This window comes from Salmo salar, chromosome ssa17 (genome assembly GCF_905237065.1).
Source record: "Salmo salar chromosome ssa17, Ssal_v3.1, whole genome shotgun sequence".
Taxonomy (NCBI): domain Eukaryota; kingdom Metazoa; phylum Chordata; class Actinopteri; order Salmoniformes; family Salmonidae; genus Salmo; species Salmo salar.
This window is the reverse complement of record NC_059458.1, coordinates 17,630,698-17,654,588: the sequence shown is the minus strand read 5'-3', so window position 1 is coordinate 17,654,588 and position 23,891 is coordinate 17,630,698. Positions and strand designations below refer to the sequence as shown.

At 42.6% G+C, this 23,891-nt stretch overlaps 1 protein-coding gene across 1 annotated transcript in view; it reads right to left on the bottom strand.

The window, feature by feature from the left end:
- The window catches only part of LOC106575303 (xin actin-binding repeat-containing protein 2-like), a 60,425-nt gene extending 41,599 nt beyond the window's left edge, over positions 1-18,826 (bottom strand). Inside the window, 1 exon segment of the mRNA XM_014151752.2 lies at positions 18,339-18,826. Coding sequence (XP_014007227.2) covers positions 18,339-18,569 — 231 coding nt within the window. The 5' untranslated portion in view covers positions 18,570-18,826.
- Positions 18,827-23,891: the final 5,065 nt, after the last annotated feature.

Sequence of the window (23,891 nt, the reverse complement as noted above, 5' to 3'; positions counted from 1 at the left end):
AAATGATGTCATGGCTTTAGAAGCTTCTGATCGGCAAATTGACATAATTTGAGTCAATCAGAGGTGTACCTGTGGATGTATTTCAAGGCCTACCTTCAAACTCGGTGCCTCTTTGCTTGACATCATGAGAAAATCAGCCAAGTCCTCAGAAACCTCCACAAGTCTGGTTCATCCTTGGGAGCAACGCCTGAAGGTGCCACGTTCATCTGTACAAACAATAGTACGCAAGTATAAACACCATGGGACCATGCAGCCATCATACCACTCAGGAAGGAGATGCGTTCTGTCTCCTAGAGATTCATTTTCCTTTGTGCAAAAAGTGCAAATCAATCCCAGAACAACAGTAAAGGACCTTGTGAAGATGCTGGAGGAAACGAGTCCTATATTGACATAACCTGAAAGGCCGCTCAGCAAGGAAGAAGCCAGTGCTCAAAACCGTCATAAAAAAGCCAGACTACGGTTTGCAACTGCACATGGGGACAAAGATTGTACTTTTTGGAGAAATGTCCTCTGGTCTGATGAAACAAAAATAGAACTGTTTGGCCATAATGACCATCGTTATGTTTGGAGGAAGAAGGGGGAGGCTTGCAAGCCGAAGAACACCATCCCAACCGTGAAGCATGGGGGTGGCAGCATCATGTTGTGGGGGTGCTTTTCTGCAGGAGGGACTGGTGCACTTCACAAAATAGATGGCATCATGATGAGGAAAATGATGTGGATATATTGAAGCAACATCTCAAGACATCGGTCAGGAAGTTAAAGCTTGGTCACAAATTGGTCTTCCAAATGGACAATGACCCCAAGCATGCTTCCAAAGTTTTGGCAAAATGGCTTAAGGACAACTAAGTCAAGGTATTGGAGTGGCCATCACAAAGCCCTGACCTCAATCCCATAGAAAATCTGTGGGCAGAACTGAGAAAGCATGTGCAAGCAAGGAGGCCTACAAACCTGACTCAGTTGCACCAGCTTTGTCAGGAGTAATGGGCCAAAATTCACCCAACTTATTGTGGGAAAGCTTGTGGAAGGCTACCCAAAATGTTTGACCCAAGTGAAACAATTTAAAGGCAATGCTACCAAATACTAATTGAGTGTAAACTTCTGACCCACTGGGAATGTGATGAAAGAAATAAAAGCTGAACTAAATCATTCTCTCTACTATTATTCTGACATTTCACATTCTTAAAATAAAGTGGTGATCCTAACTGACCTAAGACAGGGAATCTTTACTAGGATTAAATGTCAGGAATTGTGAAAAACTGAAATGAAATGTATTTGTCTAAGGTGTATGTGAACTTCCGACTTCAACTGTACATATATGGTCATTCAGCAGTATCCTCATGTATTTCCTCACCCATTCCCATTAAAATAAATCAAATGTTTTCTGCTTTTCTCTACTATCATGCCACAGCATCTCCTGTTCTGAAGAGGAATGGGGGTCAGATAAGTCACAGACAGGAGGCCATTTCCCAGGGCTCCCTGTTAGCCAGATCTTGTCCTCCATATGTTCCCGTTGGCCCTGCCACAGTTTCCCCGTCAGCTTCCCTGTCAGCCTTCCCGTCCAGCCTGGGGAATCACTCCCCTTACGCTCCCCTTGACAGACTGACATCATTAATAAGGTACGTGCTTCAGGAAATCTACCAGCCTCACAGACAATCCGCAGGGAAAATAAATAACCCTTTTAAGGGTGTCTCACTAATTATTTCAATGCCACCCATCCATGACATTAATTCTGATATGACAGCGTGCACAGTAAAACGGTGAGGCCGGTCGGACACTTGTCAGGGGAAACCGTGGCGATGACATCAGTTTATTATATGGAAAAGCACGTCATACAGCAGCTATAGGTGATCTCTCTCTCTCTCTCTCTCTGTGTCTGTATAGAAAAAGGAGTTCTGGCTGAGGTGACGGACTAGAAGGGGTTGCTGAGGGAAATGGCAGCTCATATGTGACTGACTCACCACTTGGAGGGATGCTTTGTTTCAAATGATGCACACACAGACGCACATATACACGCCACAAAGCCTGATTGCTCCTGGCTAGGAGGTCTAATGTTGTGAAAGCTGCCTTATTGCTTTCCTGGCACAACATGAAGTGACATGAAGATGACTCATCAGAATCCACAGTTGACAGTCAAGACAGAGACATACCATTAGGCTGTAGGAGGCATCTGCCTTGCTGCTGGTGGAGAACATCTCGTTTTTCTTTCCTCACCTTAAATCAATCCAATACTTTACTAATCGATCGCATGTTTTGAGTTACAGCGTCACAAAACTTGCTTCACCTGAGCACGTACTGTACCTGAACAAGTTTGATTTCACTTTCTCCTCTTTGTGAAATAACAAAGCTTTAGTTTCTGGTTTGGAAGCTTTTGCTGAAACAGCAGATATTTCCTGTCTTTGAAGGTCACCCAGATGCACTTAACAGACTCCAGAGTGTCTCATCCAAACCTTGGCACGAGCTTCTCTTTCCATCTGAGTTATGTGTTTGCATCCAATGCCATAAGCTCTCCTCACAATCCAAAAGTTTGCAGTGAAGAATATTGTACAGTACAATTCTCTATTGACTCTCACCATTATTAGGAAACATAGGCCACTGAGATCCACCCACGTATATTTCACTCTCAAGCCAACACAGTCACAAAAGAGTTGCAGTGAGGATAGAAAGATAGAGATGAGAGCGGGGAGAGCAAGAGATAAAGGGGATACCTAGTCAGTTGTACAACTGAATGCATTCAACTGTAAGAGATAGTGACGATAGCTGACAGTAGAAAGCCTAAATAGTATATTTGACCTTTCAGTTCCCTATCAAATCTAGACATTTCAGGCAGACAATTAACAACAATGACCAATGATTTGATGCAAAAACCTAAGAAAGAAATTGGGAAACCTATCCAACCAAAAACATGGAGATCCAGAAAACCACAGCCTACGCTTTCACTATGGTGAATCACTAAAACAATACAGAAATACACTACGGAAAAAGAAGGAACAAAACGGAGCAAAACGGAGATGTATGGGTAAACCACTTCTCCAATCTTTTTGACCCTATAACAAAGATCAAACAGCAAAGACATATACATGATAAATTAAAAATCTTAGAATCAGCTATTAAAGACTACCAGAACCCACTGGATTCTCCAATTACATTGAATGAATGAAAGGACAATTTCTTCAGTGAAAACAATGTACTGAGCAAATGTCAAATGGGCTTTTTACTCAATTACCGTATGACATGCCATGTATTCACCCTGCACACTCTATTTGACAAATAAACAAACCAAAACAAAGACAAAGTCTTCTCATGCTTTGTTGATTTCAAAAAAGCTTTTGACTCAATTTGGCATGAAGGTCGGCTATATAATTACAAAAAATCTGCTATGTAATAATAAAATGGTGTTGGGGGGAAAACATTATAAAATCCATGTACACAAACAACAAATGTGCAAAAAAAAACACATTTCTTTCCAAAGGGCGTTGGGGTGAGAAAGAGATGCAACTTAAGCCCCTACGTCTTCAACAGTAAATATGAGTAAGACAAAAATAATGGTGTTCCAAAAAAGGTCCAGTTGCCACGGCTAACAAATAAAAATTTCATCTAGACGCTGTTAACCTAGAGCACACAAAAAATGATACATACCTCGGCCTAAACATCAGCACCACAGGTAAGTTCCACAAAGCTGTGAACAGTCTGAGAGGCAAAAAGGGCCTTCTACGCCATCGAAAGGAACATAAAATCCCAATTAGGACGTATGAGACACATATTTATCTCAGATTACACAGATCCACAAAGAATTTCAAAACAAATCCAATTCTGATAAACTCTATTGGATGAAATACGACAGTGTGCCGTTTTGTGATGTTGCCACAAGAAAAGGGCAACCAGTGAAAAACATAAATATGGGTTGTATTTACAATGGTGTTTGTTCATTTATTTTCCCTTTTGTACTTTAACTATTTTCAAATTGTTATAACACTGTACATAGCCATAATATGATATTTGAGATGTCTCTATTCCTTTTAAACTTTTGTGAGTCTGTTTACTGTTCATTTCTGATTGTTTATTCAACTTTTGTTTATTGTCTATTTAACTTGCTTTGACACTGTAAACATATGTTTCCCATGCCAATAAAGCCATTTGAATTGAATTGAGAGGTAGAGAGAGGGATACAGAGAGAGAGACAGAAAGGGAGCAAGAAAGAGCGAAAACAGAGAGTGAGAGAGGAGACATACAGACAGGCACATAGTGGAGAGAAAGAGAGAGGCTGAGTAGAGAGAGAGAGAGTGTTGTGACGGAGTGGGCCCAGCTTGGCTGTGGCGTCTCCAAGCATGTTTGAGATGATTAGGAGCCTCTGTCTCGCTGGGCCAGCTGACACACACAGAGGAGCTAAACAGTACTGTGTGCCAGATGGCCAGACGGCCAGACAGACAGGCTGCAGAAGTGTCATATGTTGTACGGGTGGAGAGGATTATTCTAGACACCAGGCTTTATTGTTGGTAACACCTCTCCCTCTATCACACTCATCACAACACAGTACATCAAACCCAGAAAAGACACAGCTACAGTGGTGGGTTAGTGATGATGTAACACTCTTCTGAGCCTAGGCTACTTTGCACTTGATTTATGGAAGGTGTAGGAAGTACTCTGGAAAAGGTTGTCAATGTTGATATAACATGTACAATCATTTTTGTCACTGAACTTTTCTGAGAGAGATGTATAGAGAGATAGCGAGTTGGAACTACAGAGAGTCAACATGAAAAAAAAGAGCGTGGTTCTGAAATGTGCTCGTCATGCTTGTTTATGAAGTACAGTGACCTGCTTGTTAAGTCCCGAGAACCAACATCTCTCTCTCTCTCTCTCTCTCTCTCTCCCTCTCTCACTCTCACTCTCACTCTCACTCTCACTCTCACTCTCACTCTCTCTTTCTCAATTTCAATTCAATTCAATTTAAGGGCTTTTTTTGGCATGGGAAACATATGTTAACATTGGCCAAAGCAAGTGAACTAGATAATAAACAATGTGAAATAAACAATACAAATGAACAGTAAACATTACACTCACAAAAGTTCCAAAAGAATAAAGACATTACAAATGTCATATTATGTGCAAATGGTTAAAGTACAAAAGGGAAAATAAATAAACATAAATATGGGTTGTATTTACAGTGGTGTTTGTTCTTCACTGGTTGACCTTTTCTTGTGGCAACAGGTCACAAATCTTGCTGCTGTGATGGCACACTGTGGTGTTTCACCCAGTAGATATGGGAGTTGATCAAAATTGGATTTGTTTTCAAATTCTTTGTGGGTCTGTGTAATCTGAGGGAAATATGTGTCTCTAATATGGTCATACATTGGGCAGGAGGTTAGGAAGTGCAGCTCAGTTTCCACCTCATTTTGTGGGCAGTGTGCACATAGCCTGTCTTCTCTTGAGAGTCAGGTCTGCCTACGGCGGCCTTTCTCAATAGCAAGGCTATGCTCACTGAGTCTGTACATAGTCAAAGCTTTCCTTAAGTTTGGGTCAGTCACAGTGGTCAGGCATTCTGCCACTGTGTACTCTCTGTTAAGTCTCAAATAGCATTCCAGTTTGCTCTGTTTTTTTGTTAATTCTTTCCCATGTCTCTCTCTCTCACTCTCTCTCATTCACTCTCTCTCTCTCTCTCTCTCTCTCTCTGACTAGGCCATTCTCTCTGTCTCTTCCCACTGGGCCTATGCGTAATGAATGCAAATCATGTTTCACTCCCTTTCATCAGGCTCCTCTGTTTACTGAGCGCTGCCAAACACCAACTCCATCCGACGCTATTTATACGTACGAGTGACGGATCTAAACCAGTATATCCAGAACCTTCTCCATTTCCAGACAGTGACTTTGGACATAAGCTGAATCAGGGGCCCCTTGTTCATCAATGCAGATACAATGTTCTGGGGATCTAGGCCTAGTCTATCTTTGTTTATATGGATATAGACAGGTGGAAGTAAAATAAACTAGCTGCGAGTGTGTTCTCAGTTTGACCAACGGTGCTGATGTTAATGATTAAGCCGTCACTCCGAATACCGTTCGCCATCCAGTAAGTTATAAATAAAACTTTAATGGGTTTGAAAAAAAACAACAATTTAATCTTTTTCGCCATGGCAACCGTCACAATAGCAGCCAGGTCTGTGTGAGGGGACGTTATGAATTATAGTGCTGTCTTTGTCTCAGAGCAATATCTACATAAATGATTAAACTGTAAGCCCTGTGGTTCGTGTGGTAATCCGTTGGCATGCACGCTCCGGTGCCGTTCTGGGTGTCATCATAATACCGTTGTAAAAAAAGAAAAGGGCCCTGAAACACACAATCATGCTGGTGGTGAAGATGGGTTATGACCATAATGAAGATGACTGGTGAACAATAGGAAAGGAATGCTCATTATATGCACATAACAGATAAGTACAAGATGAATGCTTTAAAAAGGGAAAGCCCCAATCAAATTCCCTACCGATACAATATCTAGAATAGAACTTGTTTTAGGTCAAGTCAATGGAAATGGAAAGCCAGGTGAGGATGTGGCCTGGCCATTGGTTGAACTATACAACAGATAAGTGCTGGTAATAATTGGAATGTCTAGCGTTCAGAGACCAACTCCTTTGTCATTGGGCCGTGTGGTTAGACTCATACAGCCGTGACTCTATTAAATGATTTGAATCAGTGAAACTGAGACGAGGTGGAAGTGTCTCATAGAGCTAATGGAATTTTACAAGTGAGCCATGAGGGCCGGGCTGGGCTGGACAAGAGAGGGCTGGAAGAATGGGTCAGAATGAAGGGGTTTTGATAGGGGTGTTAGTAAACTGCAGCCTTAATGTCATCATAACATTAACCATTTGGCGCTTTAAAAGAGGCTCTCAAACCTGTTCGCCAAATACCACTTCCTGTCAACCAGGGCAGCCAATGAAATGACAGTAAACACAATTGACTAACCCCTAAATAAAACACACAAGCATACACATGATGTTGTGTCAAGTGTCAAGTTACCTACATAGCTGAAAATTATGCATATGGGTCACATTAAGCAATGTTTAAAGCCTCCATAAAAATTAAAAAACAATCATTTTCCCGAGTGGCGCAGCTGTCTAAGGCACTGCATCGCAATGCAAGAGGCTACAGACTCTGTTTCAATTCCAGGCTGTATCACCATGATTGGGAGTCCCATAGGGCGGCGCACAATTGGCCCAGCGTCGTCCGGGTTTGGCCGGGGTAGGCCGTCATTGTAAATAAGAATTTGTTCTTAACTGACTTGCCTAGTTAAATAAAAATAAATGCTTTTGCAGTACATCCAACATAGTACAGAGGTACGGTAGCTACTCAAGCTGTGAGGATCAACCTAAGCTCCCATGTACATTCCCACCCACACGTGCCACCATCTGAATGTGTGCAGACACCTCAAAGACTTCAGGATATGTCACATTTAAAGCCACCCATGACATCAAGCTTCATAAGTCACAGTGGCCTGTATATTTGGAGTCTGGAGGTCCTGTGAAGTGAGGATGGGGAGTGGGCTATCTATCTCAGAGAACCCCTAGGACCTCCAAAAACAAACTACCCGAGATTAAGTCCCTGGTGAAATAACAGGACAATGACACAGGACGTGCCATGGTTTGGTGACATAGATTCTATCTCTGTACCATGGTGTAGTGACATAGAATCTATCTCTGTGCCATGGTGTAGTGACATAGATTCTATCTCTGTGCCATGGTTTGGTGACATAGATCCTATCACTGTGCCATGGTGTAGTGACATAGAATCTATCTCTGTGCCATGGTGTGGTGACATAGATCCTATCTCTGTGCCATGGTGTGGTGACATAGAATCTATCTCTGTGCCATAGTGTGGTGACATAGATTCTATCTCTGTGCCATGGTTTGGTGACATAGATTCTATCTCTGTGCCATGGTTTGGTGACATAGATCCTATCACTGTGCCATGGTGTAGTGACATAGAATCTATCTCTGTGCCATGGTGTGGTGACATAGAATCTATCTCTGTGCCATGGTTTGGTGACATAGATTCTATCTCTGTGCCATGGTGTAGTGACATAGAATCTATCTCTGTGCCATGGTGTGGTGACATAGAATCTATCTCTGTGCCATGGTGTGGTGACATAGATTCTATCTCTGTGCCATGGTGTGGTGACATAGAATCTATCTCTGTGCCATGGTGTGGTGACATAGAATCTATCTCTGTGGAGTGATACATGCTGTATGACTTTGGTTTCTTTATTATAGTCCTACCTGTTCTGCTATGCAACGTTTATGGATTGCTTTAAATTGCATTTGGATTACTGATACAGTGTTATATGGGTTGTTAACTGGATTCGTTCTGACATTTGTGATTTACTGTTTTTGATTATTATTTGACATTTTTGCTGCACTGTTAGGAACTAGTAACAGAAGCCTTTCGCTGAACCCGCTATAACATCTGCTAAACTATGTACAGTGCGTGACCGATAAACGTTGATTTGATTAAACAGCTATGACATTAATAAACACTTTAGTGTTTAGCGCTATTGTTTTTCATCTATAACAAATGTAATGTTTAATTAAAATCTAAATATCAGATGATAATGAACATTTTGATATTGGTCCTCTATGATGTGCATTAAAACAACATGTTAAAACACCACAAATTATTAAGAAGCGGCAATATGGCGATGTCTCTATATTCACATTAAATGTGTATATGACTTGTGAATACATATATACAGTACCAGTCAAGAATAATAGTGAAGACATCAAAACTATGAAATAACACATATGGAATCATGTTTACCAAAAAAGTGTTAAACAAATCAAAATATATTTTAGATTTTAGATTATTCAAAGTAGCCACCCTTTGCCTTGATGACAGCTTTGCACACTCTTGGAATTCTCTCAACCAGCTTCACCTGGAATGCTTTTCCAACAGTCTGAAGGAGTTCCCACATATGTTGCGCACTTGTTGGCTACTTTTCTTCACTCTGCGGTTCAACTCATCCTAAACCATCTCAATTGGGTTGAGGTCGGCTGATTGTGGAGGCCAGGTCATCTGATGCAGCATTACATCACTCTCCTTCTTGGTCAAATAGCCCTTACACAGCCTGGAGGTGTGTTGGGTCATTGTCCTGTTGAAAAATAAATGATCGTCCCACTAAGCGCAAACCAGATGGGATTGCGTTTTTCTGCAGAATGCTGTTGTAGCCATGCTGGTTAAGTGTGCCTTGAATTCTAAATAAATAATTGACAGCGTCACCAGCAAAGCATCCCCACAACATCACACCTCCTCCTGCAGGCTTCATGGTGGGAGCCACACATGCAGAGATCATTTTACCTACTCTGCATTTCACAAAGACAAGGCGGTTTGAACCAAAAATCTGAAATTTGGACTCATCAGACCAAAGGACCGATTTCCACCAGTCTAATGTCCATTGCTCGTGTTTCTTGGCCCAAGCAAGTCTCTTCTCCTTGGTGTCCTTTAGTAGTGGTTTCTATGCAGCACTCAACCATGGCCTGACTCACGCAGTCTCCTCTGAACAGTTGATGTTCAGATGTGTCTGTTACTTGAACTCTGTGAAGCATTTATTTGCGCTGCAATTTCTGAGGCTGGTAACTCTAATGTACTGATCCTCTGCAGCAGAGGTAACTCTGGGTCTTCCTTTCCTGTGGCGGTCCTCGTGACAGCCAGTTTCATCATGGCGCTTGATGTTTCTTGAAAATGTTCCGGATTGACTGACCTTCATGTTTTAAAAATAATGATGGACTGTCATTTCTCTTTGCTTATTTGAGCTGTTCTTGCCATAATATGGACTTGGTATTTTACCAAATAGGGCTATCTTCTGTATACCTCCCTACCTTGTCACCACACAACTGATTGGCTCAAACGCATTAAGAAGGAAAGAAATTCCACAAATTCACTTTTAACAAGGCACACCTGTTAGTTGAAGTGCATTCCAGGTGACTACCCCATGAAGCTGGTTGAGAGAATGCCAAGAGTGTGCAACGCCATCATCAAGACAAATTGTGGCTACTTTGAAGAATCTCCAAAATAAAATATATTTTGAGTTGTTTAACACTTTTTGGGTTACTACATGATTCGATATGTGTTATTTCATAGTTTTGATGTCTTCACTATTATTCTACAATGTAGAAAATAGTTTAAAAAGTAGGTGTGTCCAAACTTTTGACTGGTACTGTATATATATATATATATATATATATATATATATATATATATATATATATATATATATATATATATATATATATATATATATATATTTTATTTATATATATATACATCAATCCCTGAGGTCATCTCATTAGGATAGCATGATGATTAAGCAGAAACAGGACTAATTGATGTGACTCCCAGACATTTGATTGCCCCCCTCTGGTTGGGACTGGTAACAACATCTGATTCCACCGTCAACCAGTACAGGGAACCCGTGTGTATGTGAGGGTGTGCGTGTGTGCGTGTGCGGGCGTGCACATGTGTGTTACACAACCAGGGTCAGACAGACCATGTAAACATAAACAGAATGGGGTCGGCTAGTCAGCTAGTCCACTCGGGCAAAAAAGGAACTCTTCGCTCTGAACATAAACTATTGCATCACTCCACATCTGTGGATAATGGAAACATAGCCTGTCCTCCTCTACAGTGGAATCAGTGAAGTTTTGGCACTACTTATACGACCACCCGGCGATGATCCATCCTCCATTGTTATGTCTAACCTCTCAATGACATCCCAGGCATTCCACTGTATAAATAATAAAATATCCCACCAAAGCTGACATTTGCATTACAACCCTACAGATAAGGCAAGAGACAGAGTCATGTTTTTTAGTGAGCTGCAAACCTTTTCTTCTGTGATCTGTGAACACTGGCCCTGTGTTGAACTGACACAGGCTTTTGTTAGATGACTAAATCAGAGATAAGAAGGTGACCTTCCCATTGCCTGTGAATACTGTGTGGCTGAGAATGTTATTAGAAACCAGAGTGAAACAGAGACAAATTAACAGTCAGATTATTGTGTTTCATTCAAGGTCTCCTTTAATTAAATGTTCTAAAGGGGTATTAATCAAATATTAATATTGTGTTTTATTGTTTCTCAGGTCACCTTGCCCCAAAAGGGGACAGAATGAATTTGATTTGGGAGAATAAAAAATCACTAACACCATGGAACAAAAATTAAAAATGAGAATGAAATCTTCTGCAGAGGAAATTGAAAGGAAATGGCAAATTGGATTAACATTCATTAAGAATCAAATGTCAAATAGAAAGGTCAGGTTTTGTAGGATTCAATGGAAGAATTAAACAGTGACGAGTATCCGTGTTCTCAAAATTAAGATTCAAGATAATGACAGAAAGATCGGTTTCTCTACGAATTTTGGTCATGCAAAATGAGGGATGAATTCCAAATGGGTGTCGTAGAGTAAAAGTAAGGCTTTGTCTCTCTTTCCTTGACTTGAATGATGAAATAGAAGAAGGATTGAGAGTTGTCATATTGGATCCCTATAGAAATACAAGCGCTTCAGCGTTAGTATATCACAACGGTACAGTAGATAAACCACCAGTGCATGGAGTTTGGGGGCGGCAGGTAGCCTAGTGGTTAAGAGCGTTGAGCCAGTAACCAAAAAGTTGTTGGTTCAAGTCCCTGAGCTGACTAGGTGAAAAATCTGTTGATGTACTCTTGAGCAAAGCACTTAACCCTAGTTGTTCTGGATAAGAGCATCTGTTAGCCTAACCTACATTGTCTCACTCTCATCATGATTGTCAGTCAGCTCATGTCAAGGGAATAAAATAATTAATCTTTGAAGCAAATGTCTCCTAAATGTATTATAGGACAAGGTCCATTGGGGAAGAGCCAAACTCTGTTCTTATCAGGACGTGTTTGGTTTATTATGGCTCTGTTGCACTCTGTCTCGCCACACTAGTCTAAATATACTTAACAAGACTTAACTTTCCCTAAAATACAACATTTCACTCAGTACCAGATGAAGTTTTTACTGTGTATTTGAGACATGGCCAGTTATTCTGAGCCAAAGAATGTCTGTGAAAGATTGCATCTTTTGGACCTTTGGCATCATTGGCTCAGTGTTGTGGTCGCAGCAAACTACGGTACAGTCATCTGAGAAACCTCTCACATTTCCTTTCACATCTTGAGTCACTCCCCCCCAACCTCTGTCTCTGTCTCTGTCTCTGTCTCTGTCTCAATTTGTCAGTGAGGTCACTTATACGTATTAATTAAAGAACAGTAAAGATAAAAACCCTCACAAAAAACAACAACCCCATCACAAAAAAATTAAAAAGAAGACAAAGAAAAAAAGAACTGTTTGGTTTTTTACACTTCTGCTCGTGTGGTTAAACTACTAAGAATGAGGCTTCTCAGCTGGCCTTTAATCAGTTCAGCTGACTTCACCTTCCTCTTTGTGATCTGAAGCAACACCAGAACCCACAGATCCACATAAGAAGACAGACAGCAGGACCCAGTCCAGAACTCTGACTACGACAGGCATGATCCAGTTCCCTATAGATCCACGTCTCCACTCTGCCTGCGCTCCCATCTGATCTGAGGCAGGCTGGCAGTATCTAAAGGCCCTCCACTCCCTCGCTGTTAGCCACAGCCGACATACCAATTACAGGATTATTTTTAAAATAAAGCTTAACCATACAACCCCAGGAATAGGCCTTAAATAGCACAGTGTGGAATAAGCCCTGTCGGCTGTGCATGGCACTGCACTGCACAGACAGCATGTGCCACCTACAGGTTACAGCCCACAGTCGACAGACTAGAGAGACACCATACTGCAGCTGTGCTGCCGCCTCAAGACCTCTAAAACCTACAGAGCTGGGACTACTGTATGTTTATTATGAGTAGGGCTCAGAGTTTTCCCTGACCATGAGCTAACTGGGAACAACTTTGGGACTCAGTTAAGGCTATATGGTCAGGAACAACTCCAGAACTTAATTATGGACTAGTCAGAGCTACTATGAATCCCACAACTAAGCAATCAAAGCCAGTGAGCTCAGTGAATAGATAAATAAGAAGTTAATCAGTATCAGAATGGGTGATTAATAATACACAGGTCTTAAATACATCTAAAACTAAAAGTATTGTATTTGGTAAAAAAAATGCAGTTGTGCATTACGTGATCATTGATCAAGTTGAGGAAGCTATACTCCTAGGTACAGTTGAAGTTGGAAGTTTACATACACTTAGGTTGGAGTCATTAAAACTCGTTTCTCAACCACTTCATACATTTCTTGTTAACAAACTATAGTTCTGGCAAGTCGGTTAGGACATCTACTTTGTGCATGACACAAGTAATTTTTCCAACAATTGTTTACAGACAGATTATTTCACTTATAATTCACTGTATCATAATTCCAGTGGGTCAGAAGTTTACATACACTAAGTTCACTGTGCCTTTAAACAGCTTGGAAAATCCCCGAAAAGGATGTCATGGCTTTAGAAGCTTCTGATAGGCTAATTTACATAATTTGAGTCAATTGGAGGTGTACCTGTGGATGTATTTCAAGGCCTACCTTCAAACTCAGTGCCTCTTTGCTTGACATCATGGAAAAATCAAAAGAAATCAGCTAAGACCTCAGAAAAAAAATTGTAGAACTCCACAAGTCTGGTTCATCCAGCAATTTGCAAACGCCTGAAGGTACCACATTCATCTGTACAAACAATAGCACGCAAGTATAAACACCAAGGAACCACGCAGCTGTCATACCGCTCAGGAAGGAGACGCGTTCTGTCTCCTAGATATGAATGTACTTTGGTGCGAAAAGTGCAAACCAATCCCAGAACAACAGCAAAGGACCTTGTGAAGATGCTGGAGGAAACAGGTACAAAAGTATCTATATTGACAGTAAAACGAGTCCTATATCGACATAACCTGAAAGGCCGCTCAGCAAGGAAGAAGCCATTGTTCCAAAACCGCCATAAAAAAGCCAGACTACGGTTTGCAACTGCACATGGGGACAAAGATTGTACTTTTTGGAGAAATGTTCTCTGGTCTGATGAAACAGAAATAGAACTGTTTGGTCATAATGACCATTGTTATGTTTGGAGGAAGAGTGGGGTGTCACGACTTCCGCCGAAGTTGGCTCCTCTCCTTGTTCGGACGGCATTCGGCGGTCGACGACACCAGCTTTCTAGCCATCGCCGCTCCATTTTTCATGTATCCATTTGTTTTTTCTTGTTCCCTACACACCTGGTTTTCATTCCCCAATCAATTCATATGTATTTATTCCTCATCATGTCTTTGTGTAGGATTGTTTGTGTTACGTGTATTTTGATATTGTGGATATTGTTACGCGCATTACTTTTTGTCTATGTTCTGTGTTTTGGGCACATTTTATGTTATTTTTATGCTGTCTTTTGACCGGAATAAAAGTTTGCCTGTTCACTACACTCTGCTCTCCTGCACCTGACTTCGCCTCCGATACACACTCCTAACAGAATCCTACACCTACCATGGAGTCAGCAGGAGCAGGTACCCCGGTCAGAGGAGTCGAGGAGCGCGTCCAGGAACACGCGGCTATGCTACATCATCTCGGTGCCATGATGGATCGCGTTGTCCAGACCATGGGCCGCTGGGAGAGACAGGTAGTCTCTCCAGCGCCTCGACCAGCTCAACCGGGGTTATCTCTACCCGTCGCGTCCGGATCCAGCTCCAGTGGAATACGTCTCTCCCTTCCCAGGGAGTATGATGGGACGGCCGCACAGTGCCAGGGATTTCTTTTACAACTGGACCTTTACCTGGCCACTGTTCACCCAGCTCCCTCAGGAAGGGAGAGAGTATCCGCCCTCGTCTCATGCCTCTCGGGGAGAGCTCTGGATTGGGCAAACGCCGTGTAGGGAGATGAAGACGCGGCGTTGGACCACTTGGAGGAGTTTACCCACCGTTTCTGGGCTGTCTTTGACCATCCACCCGATGGTAGAGCGGCGGGTGAACGACTCTGCCATTTAAGGCAGGGGACGAGGAACGCACAGGATTTCGCGCTGGAGTTCCGGACCTTGGCCGCCGGAGCAGGATGGAACGACAGGGCCCTCATCGACAACTATCGATGCAGCTTACATGAGGACATCTGACGGGAGTTGGCCTGCAGGGATGCCACCACCACCTTTGACCAACTGGTGGAGATGTCCATCCGGTTGGATAACCTGCTGGTCATCCGTGGACGTCCTGAGGGGGCTTTGTCGGTTCCATCTCCCAGCACTCCCGCTCCGATGCCCATGGAGTTGGGAGGGGCTGTTCGTAGGGAGGCTGGAGGAGGGGCCTTCAAGTGCACCGTCTGTGGAAAAACTGAGTTTAAATGTATTTGGCTAAGGTGTATGTAAACTTCCGACTTCAACTGTATAACATTGGATGGTCAATTATCATGGTCAAGTCATATTGAAAAATGTGTTGTGAAGATGGGGAGGGGTATGTCTGTTTTGAAAATATGTTCTGCGTTTTTGACACAAAAATCAACTGTACAATTTGTTCAGGGTCTGGTTTTGTCCCATCTTGATTACTGTCCGGTAATATGGTCAAGTGCAGCAAAGAATGACCAAGCAAAGCTGCAGCTGGCTCAAAACAGAGCAGCACACCTTGCCTTTAACTGCACATACAGAACTAACATCAATGACATTCATGATAGTCTTTCCTGGTTGAGGGTTGATGAGAGATGAACTGCTTGTCTTCTTGTTTTTATGAGATGTATTACTGTAATGAAAATTCCAGATTGTCTGCATAATCAAATAACATTCAGCACAGACACCCATACATACCTCTCAAGACATGCCACCAGGGGTCTCTTCACATTCCCCAAGTCCAAAACGAATTCATGACAACACACAGTATTATACAGAGCCATGATCCAATTACTCCAGCAAACAGCAAAAAGTGGATAAAACAACGTCTCATGGCAAAATAGCGACTGTGAAATGACACACACACATAGACACACTCGAACACAATCTACACACACGTTATTCGTCAGTTGTACATCGTTGAATTCTACATGTGTGTGACTGTTCTTGTCTATCAGTGTATCAGTGCTTGGTCATCATGTTTTGTGTTTTGTGTGGACTCCAGGAAGAGTAGCTGCTGCTTCGTCAAAAGCTAACGGGGATCTGAATAAACCAATAAACCAATAAACACAGTCAGTGTATTGATCTAGTGTATAAATAACTAAAGCTGCTTTCAGGTGGTTGACACTGAGACATGGTCATTTATTTTGTTTACAGCATGACGAAGTTCCCTTTACAACTCTCGAGAGGACAGTAATACCATGACCGGGGCTGAGAAACATCAGTTGTGTATTTAGGCTACACTCCACAGACAAGAGGATGGACTGGAGATCAATACAGATCTCTCTGTGCAGCTAATGGGGAGAGTTCACTCATTCCTTTCACTTTTGCTGTGCTCTCCATGCCATCTGCTGGTACATTATAGATTCACTAAGGATATTGTGAGAATATTTTGTATTATCGTTTTGATTAAACCGATGGAATCTGCGGTGGATCTTTGGCATTCCGAACACATCATGGCCAGATTTGGGAAGAATATGGTTGACATCATGACGGTGTTAAAACCAACTAAGAGGATAACTAGGTCAGATGGCCCATTCGTTACTCAACGGTAGACATTTGGCTGTGGGACGCTTTCCCCGAAATGACCCACTTTGCTTCCAAGTGTCTTAGATTTTCCTCTGAGAGCAGCCAGCTGCAATGTGATGGGAAACCAGGCGGTGAGCCGGTGAGTCATTCGCCCTCGACCTCAGTGAAAAAAGAAGACGTAAGCACTTTTACCAGAGTCAACAAACTTTGGGTAAACCCTTTGCCAAAGGCTGAATCATATTCTCTGGCTTTTCAGTATATTTTTAAAGATACCTTTTAAAACACTATTTGTCTAGAGAGAAGATGCTCCAAGTATCAGAGCATCATCATTCTTGTTCATGTCTTTGAAACAATACTCCTAACCCCTAGACCGTGGTATCCACTGCTCTTTGAAACAATACTCCTAACCCCTAGACCGTGGTATCCACTGCTCTTTGTAACAATACTTCTAACCCTAGACCGTGGTATCCACTGCTCTTTGAAACAATACTCCTAACCCTAGACCGTGGTATCCACTGCTCTTTGAAACAATACTCCTAACCCCTAGACCGTGGTATCCACTGCTCTTTGAAACAATACTCCTAACCCCTAGACCGTGGTATCCACTGCTCTTTGTAACAATACTTCTAACCCTAGACCGTGGTATCCACTGCTCTTTGAAACAATACTCCTAACCCCTAGACCGTGGTATCCACTGCTCTTTGAAACAATACTCCTAACCCTAGACCGTGGTATCCACTGCTCTTTGTAACAATACTTCTAACCCTAGACCGTGGTATCCACTGCTCTTTGAAACAATACTCCTAACCCTAGACCGTGGTATCCACTGCTCTTTGAAACAATACTCCTAACCCTAGACCGTGGTATCCACTGCTCTTTGAAACAATACTCCTAACCCTAGACCGTGGTATCCACTGCTCTTTGAAACAATACTCCTAACCCCTAGACCGTGGTATCCACTGCTCTTTGTAACAATACTCCTAACCCCTAGACCGTGGTATCCACTGCTCTTTGTAACAATACTCCTAACCCCTAGACCGTGGTATCCACTGCTCTTTGTAACAATACTCCTAACCCTAGACCGTGGAATTCCACTGCTCTTTGAAACATACTTTCTATCCCTTATCATCTTGTTCTATCTTGACATTTAAACCATCCATCTTAGTAAATAGTGCATTTTCTAACTGTGTAAAAACCAAATGCAATAAAAAGAGGGGGCAAAATACTGAAACCAGGTGCTACGCCAGGGGTTTTCTATTTGTCAGTGATCACACGGAAGTCTTTCACAGGATCCCACATAGCCACCCTGAAACTAGAACAGACGTATTTATGGAATTAAGTGAGAGACGCAACAAGAACACAAAAACGAGCAGCAGGGCTGATGTTTTCAAAAGGTGTGATGCCATTGGTCACCAGACCTCCCTCTATCTACACTGATACTCTGCTTATCGTCGCTCAGAAACTAGAGACAGATACATTACAACTGTGACAAAATCTTCAGTGAACCTACTTCACTCAACTTACTTTTTGAACTTTCCACTAAAGTTTTATTCAGTTTCTCACAGTAAATGTAGCACATAATTGCCCATCATTTGGTTCCCTCCCAAACAGTCCATGAACAGAGCGCTTTGGCCCACAGTAAGTTAGGGCACTGTTTGGCTTAAACATTCAATTCACATCAAGCTGTACTGCATAATAAGCAAAGAAGTGTACTTACAGTGTTGGCTGCTCCTGGGGGCTTCTCAAACATCCTCTTCAAGTTACTCAGAGGGATGTCAAACCTCTCAATGGTCTTGGCAGCCTGGAGGTCCTCCCGGAGTACTTGATCGTCCGTGCCGTCTGCCTGAGGGCCAGAGAGATACGGCGAGGAGGAAACGGAGCCCGAGGTCGCTAATGACTCGCCACTCACCACCTCCAACTCCACTCCATTTCCTGATTGAATTTCCATTGTTGTGGAAACCGTATCCCCCCGTTCTTTCTTCTGGGCAGGAGCGTACAGGGGAAGTCTATTGTATGACTGGGAGGTAAAAGAGGGAGAAAGGAAGAGAGATTTGTGAGTATTGTGAGTGAGAGAAAGAGAGAAAGAGGAGTAGATGGGGTAGATTCCTTTCTCTGCTCTGTTCTGACCCTGTAGCTAGCTCTAGACACACCAGGCTGATAGACGACACAGAGAGGCTGGCCTTCAGAGGAGGAGAGAGGGAGAGGAGAGAGGAAAAGGTTTTCCCAGTGACACACCGTTTTGGGTCTTGGACGCAGCTCACAGTAACGTCAGCTACATAGCTATGAGAAATAAATATCCACTTTAGAGAGAGAGACAGAGGGAGACAAAGGGAGACATAGAGAGAGAGAGCGATAGAAAGAGAGAGAGACAGACAGACAGACAGACTTTATAAATGTAATACTACACTAATATTATAGCCTACCTCTCAGCTTAATCCTGAAGCAAGGAACTCCAGAACCCAGTTTAGACTGAACAGACCCCTTTCTCCCTCCCTCTGTCAGTACCACCCAGGCCAGGCTGACAGGAAACAGTTGAGACCCAGGTTTGACCCAGCCCTAGCCTTGTCTGGCTCCAATCCTATTATTCCTGAACAAATCATGGAAGCTCTGTCACAATTATCCTCCCACCCCAGCCGCCAGTGTGATAGTTGTTTTATTGCCCTTCCTTTCCTTGGGAGGGTTTTACTTCACTGGGCACGGCTAAAGGTTGTTTGACGGTTTAAACACATTTCTTCCTCTATTTACACCATTGGAGCACAATTTTTGTACTGTTTTTCTTTATCCGCCTGTAACATTAATGGTGCCTCTCACAGCTTTGCGTTGAATGTTTTTTGTCTTTCAGTGTGGGGACTTTGTGCAGTGTGAGGATATGCTAACTGTACTGTAAGGTTTGCTGGGTTATCTGAATGAATTTAAACAATGAATCGCCAACCATGTGAAATTAATTGAATTACTTATGCATAGGTTGTGAAATCCGCCAAGGCAACTCTGTGGTCCTCTCAGGTATGTCAAAATGACTTTTTTAAGCAATAGGATTTCAAAGAGTACCTTGGCAACCGTCTCAGGTAGTAGTTGAATATATTTTAAAATACACTTAGAAGGTATTGGAAAATACTCAAATTACACTGACTCAAACACACTCCCATGAGTTTGAAAATAGTATTTGAAATAAGTATTTGAAAATACTTTCAAATAGTAGGCTGTTTATAGCAGATTATTTTAAAATGCCTTAAATTCCTTCCAGGAGAAGTAGTTGATTCGGGCCACGTTATTGGAAAATAGTCAAATCCCCAAAAGTTGTTCAGCTCAGGGAATAAAGAGAGGGATACAGCGGGATATGAGAGAGGGATAAAGATTGAGCGAGAGATCAGATCATCTTAATGAGTGCGAGGCCATGACAGATGCATCTGATAGTACTGTGGGGATATAGTATCCAGCTTCATTTGAACCTGTGGCATATACATTATTTAGTGGAGGCCAAAGGTATGTGTGTCACTTTCAAATGGATCCTGTATCCACCTGGCACACTCATCTTACATGCATGCACACAAACACATGCACATGAACTCAGCAAAAAAAGAAACGTCCTCTCACTGTCAACTGCGTTTATTTTCAGCAAACATAACATGTGTAAATATTTGTATGAACATGACAAGATTCAACAACTGAGATATAAACTGAACAAGTTCCACAGACATGTGACTAACAGAAATGGAATAATGTGTCCCTGAACAAAGGGGGGTCAAAATCAAAAGTAACAGTCAGTATCTGGTGTGGCCACCAGCTGCATTAAGTACTGCAGTGCATCTCCTCCTCATGGACTGCACCAGATTTGACAGTTCTTGCTGTGAGATGTTACCCCACTCTTCTACCAAGTCACCTGTAAGTTCCCAGGCATTTTTGGGGGGGAATGGCCCTTGCCCTCCCCCTCCGATCCAACAGGTCCCAGGCGTGCTCAATGGGATTGAGATCTGGGCTCTTCACTAGCCATGGCAGAACACTGACATTCCTGTCTTGCAGGAAATCCCGCACAGAACGAGCAGTATGGCTGGTGGCATTGTCATGCTGGAGGGTCATGTCAGGATGAGCCTGCAGGAAGGGTAACACATGAGGGAGGAGGATGTCTTCCCTGTAATGCACAGCGTTGAGTTTGCCTGCAATGACAAAAAGCTCAGTCCGATGATGCTGTGACACACCGCCCCAGACCATGGCGGACCCTCCTCCTCCAAATCGATCCCGCTCCAGAGTACAGGCCTCGGTGTAACGCTCATTCCTTCGACGATAAACGCAAATCCGACCATCAGCCCTGGTGAGACAAAACCGCGACTCCTCAGTGAAGAGCACTTTTTGCCAGTCCTGTCTGGTCCCGCGACGGTGGGTTTGTGCCCATAGGCGACGTTGTTGCCAGTGATGTCTGGTGAGGAGCTGCCTTACAACAGGCCTACAAGCCCTCAGTCCAGCCTCTCTCAGCCTATTGCAGACAGTCTGAGCACTGATGGAGGGATTGTGCATTCCTGGTGTAACTTGGGCAGTTGTTGTTGTCATCCTGTACCTGTCCTGCAGGTGTGATGTTCGGATGTACCAATCCTGTGCAGGTGTTGTTACATGTGGTCTGCCATTGCGAGGATGATCAGCTGTCTGTCTCCCTGTAGCGTTGTCTTAGGCGTCTCACAGTACGGACATTGCAATTTATTTCCCTGGCCACATCTGCAGTCCTCATGCCTCCTTGCAGCATTCCCAAGGCACGTTCACGCAGATGAGCAGGGACCCTGGACCTCTTTCTTTTGGTGTTTTTCAGAGTCAGTAGGTATGCCTCTTCAGTGTCCTACGTTTTCATAACTGTGACCTTAATTGCCTACCGTCTGTAAACTGTTAGTGTCTTAACGACTGTTCCAAAGGTGTGTAACAGTGTAGGTTCCGTCCCTCTCTTCGCCCCAACCTGGGCTTGAACCAGGGACCCTTGCACACATCAACAACTGACACCCACAAAGCATCGTTACCCATCGCGCCACAAAAGCCGCGGCCCTTGCAACGCAAGGGGAAACCCTACTTCAAGTCTCAGAGCGAGTGACGTCACTGATTGAAACGCTATTAGCACGCACCACCGCTAACTAACTAGCCATTTCACATCGGTTACAGGTGCATGTTCATTAATTGTCTATGGTTCATTGAATAAGCATGGGAAACAGTGTTTAAACTCTTTACAATGAAGAGCTGTGAAGTTATTTGGATTTTTACGAATTATCTTTGAACGACAGGGTCCTGAAAAGGGACGTTTCTTTTTTTGTTGAGTTTTACGTACGCACACGCACTGCCCTCTCCCTCCCAAAGCGGATCAGAAGTAAGAAATGGGCCTCATAATCTGTAGTCCTAAAGTCCTCTTCATTCTCATGGAAAACCCTTCAAATACAAAGACATAACTCAACAGCTACATACCAGCCATGCCATGACAAGTAGGAATATAATTTGTTATCATGGAATGCAAAAAGTAGGATGGGGTGTATTTCTCTACAGAGAAGTTCTCCATAAAAAAAGCACTGTATTGTTTCTTTTGTATCCAAATGAAAGCTCTTATTTCTAAACTTTCATTAGATTAACGTGGGCTTTTTTCAGCAGACGGGGAATTGCTGCATGCAGTACTAGACATGTGGCTAGGTGTGATCTATTCCTGGCTCTCTAGTCATTCAGTATCAGATCTCTGTCTCACACACTCCAGTTACTGAGGTTTACTTCAGAGCTTGGTTTTCACACGTCACCGATACGGCAGGTGAGAAGGGACACCCTACCTAGTGAATGGTAATACTTATACTGCAGCCTATGTTTACAGTGTTTAATGGGGTGTTCGAGTAGCTCAACAGCTACAACAGAGATGCACACGGCACTCAATGCCTTGGACATTACGTGGCATTATCAAACATTTCCTTTTATATTATTTAGTTGTGCTTATTTCACGATAGGTGTTAAACAGTGTACTGACCTTTCTTTTTTATTGACTATACACCTTTAAACAAACGTCCATTTGATTTGACTTCTAACAACGCTTGACCAAAAGAACAATGTATAAACTGTTGTTGGAGATTTCTCCCAACTGTTACACTGCTTCTCCCGTTCAATCTCTCGTCGTGTTCTCTTAACAGCCGGATGAAATAGTTTAATGACTGACTTGCCGGGAAACCAGACCGAAGAGACAGATTGCAACATAGACAGTTGAGAGTTCACCATTTTAGTGAGGGAAAGCTTCATCTTGAGGTTTGTCGGGGAATGACTAGGCTACAAGCAAAGAGCTATTAAACGTATCCTAAGCTTCAGGCCATAGTTAGCTTGTTTGGCTTGGTACTCTGCCCAGACCAGACCGTTCTTTAAACACAAACTCAAATGGTATTTGGACATTTCTCAGCCACCTCTCTCTCTCTCTCTCTACTGCTGGAAAAAGTGACTCCATCTCATTTAGCTCTCATTACAATGCAGCTAGAGTCAACAGGGGATAAGGGTCTCGTAGAACCATGTTTCCCAGGTACTAAGCAAGACTTCCTGTTACAAAGACATATGGAAGACGATGAATGTGCAAGACAATCAACGTTAGTTACCTTTGTGTATGTAGACTGCAATGAGCCCTACAGTGCCTGTCAATAATACAGATGTAGGATCTTAATTTGAGCCAGTTTGTTACAGCATGAAAGGACATTTGAATTATTATGTGCATTACAATTAATGGATCTTTTTGTAGGAGGTTGATACATTTTTCGTTAGGGTAAATCAAGTCTTAAATTTCAAAGTGGAAATTACAAACTTTAGAAGCTTTTAAACTCAATCACACTACAGGTTTTCATTTCCTGCTGGGCAGGAAAATTCTCAGCAACAAAAGAGTGATCAAATACGTCTGTAAAATCACAGAGAATGGAAATGGAACAGAACGGATCCAGTGCCGTCTGTGGGCTGTGAGCGCCCTCTGCTGTCTTCTGGCTCTAATATCACTCTCTACTGTACCTGTACCCACTGATAATACCATTTTTCGGCCAATACTACAAATGTCCCCAAGTAGTCGCTATTAAGTAATCTATTCAAATACACGATGTGCTATACCCAAATCCAACACTTGAATAAAACAAATTCAATGAAATATCAAATGATAATCATACAGAATATACTATATATATATATATTATTATACAACTATAACAACTTGTGGACACATCCTGGCAGGGTGTTTCTGTACCTCAGCTACGACATTCAAATATAATACTTATTCTTGACAGCTCAATACATAAAA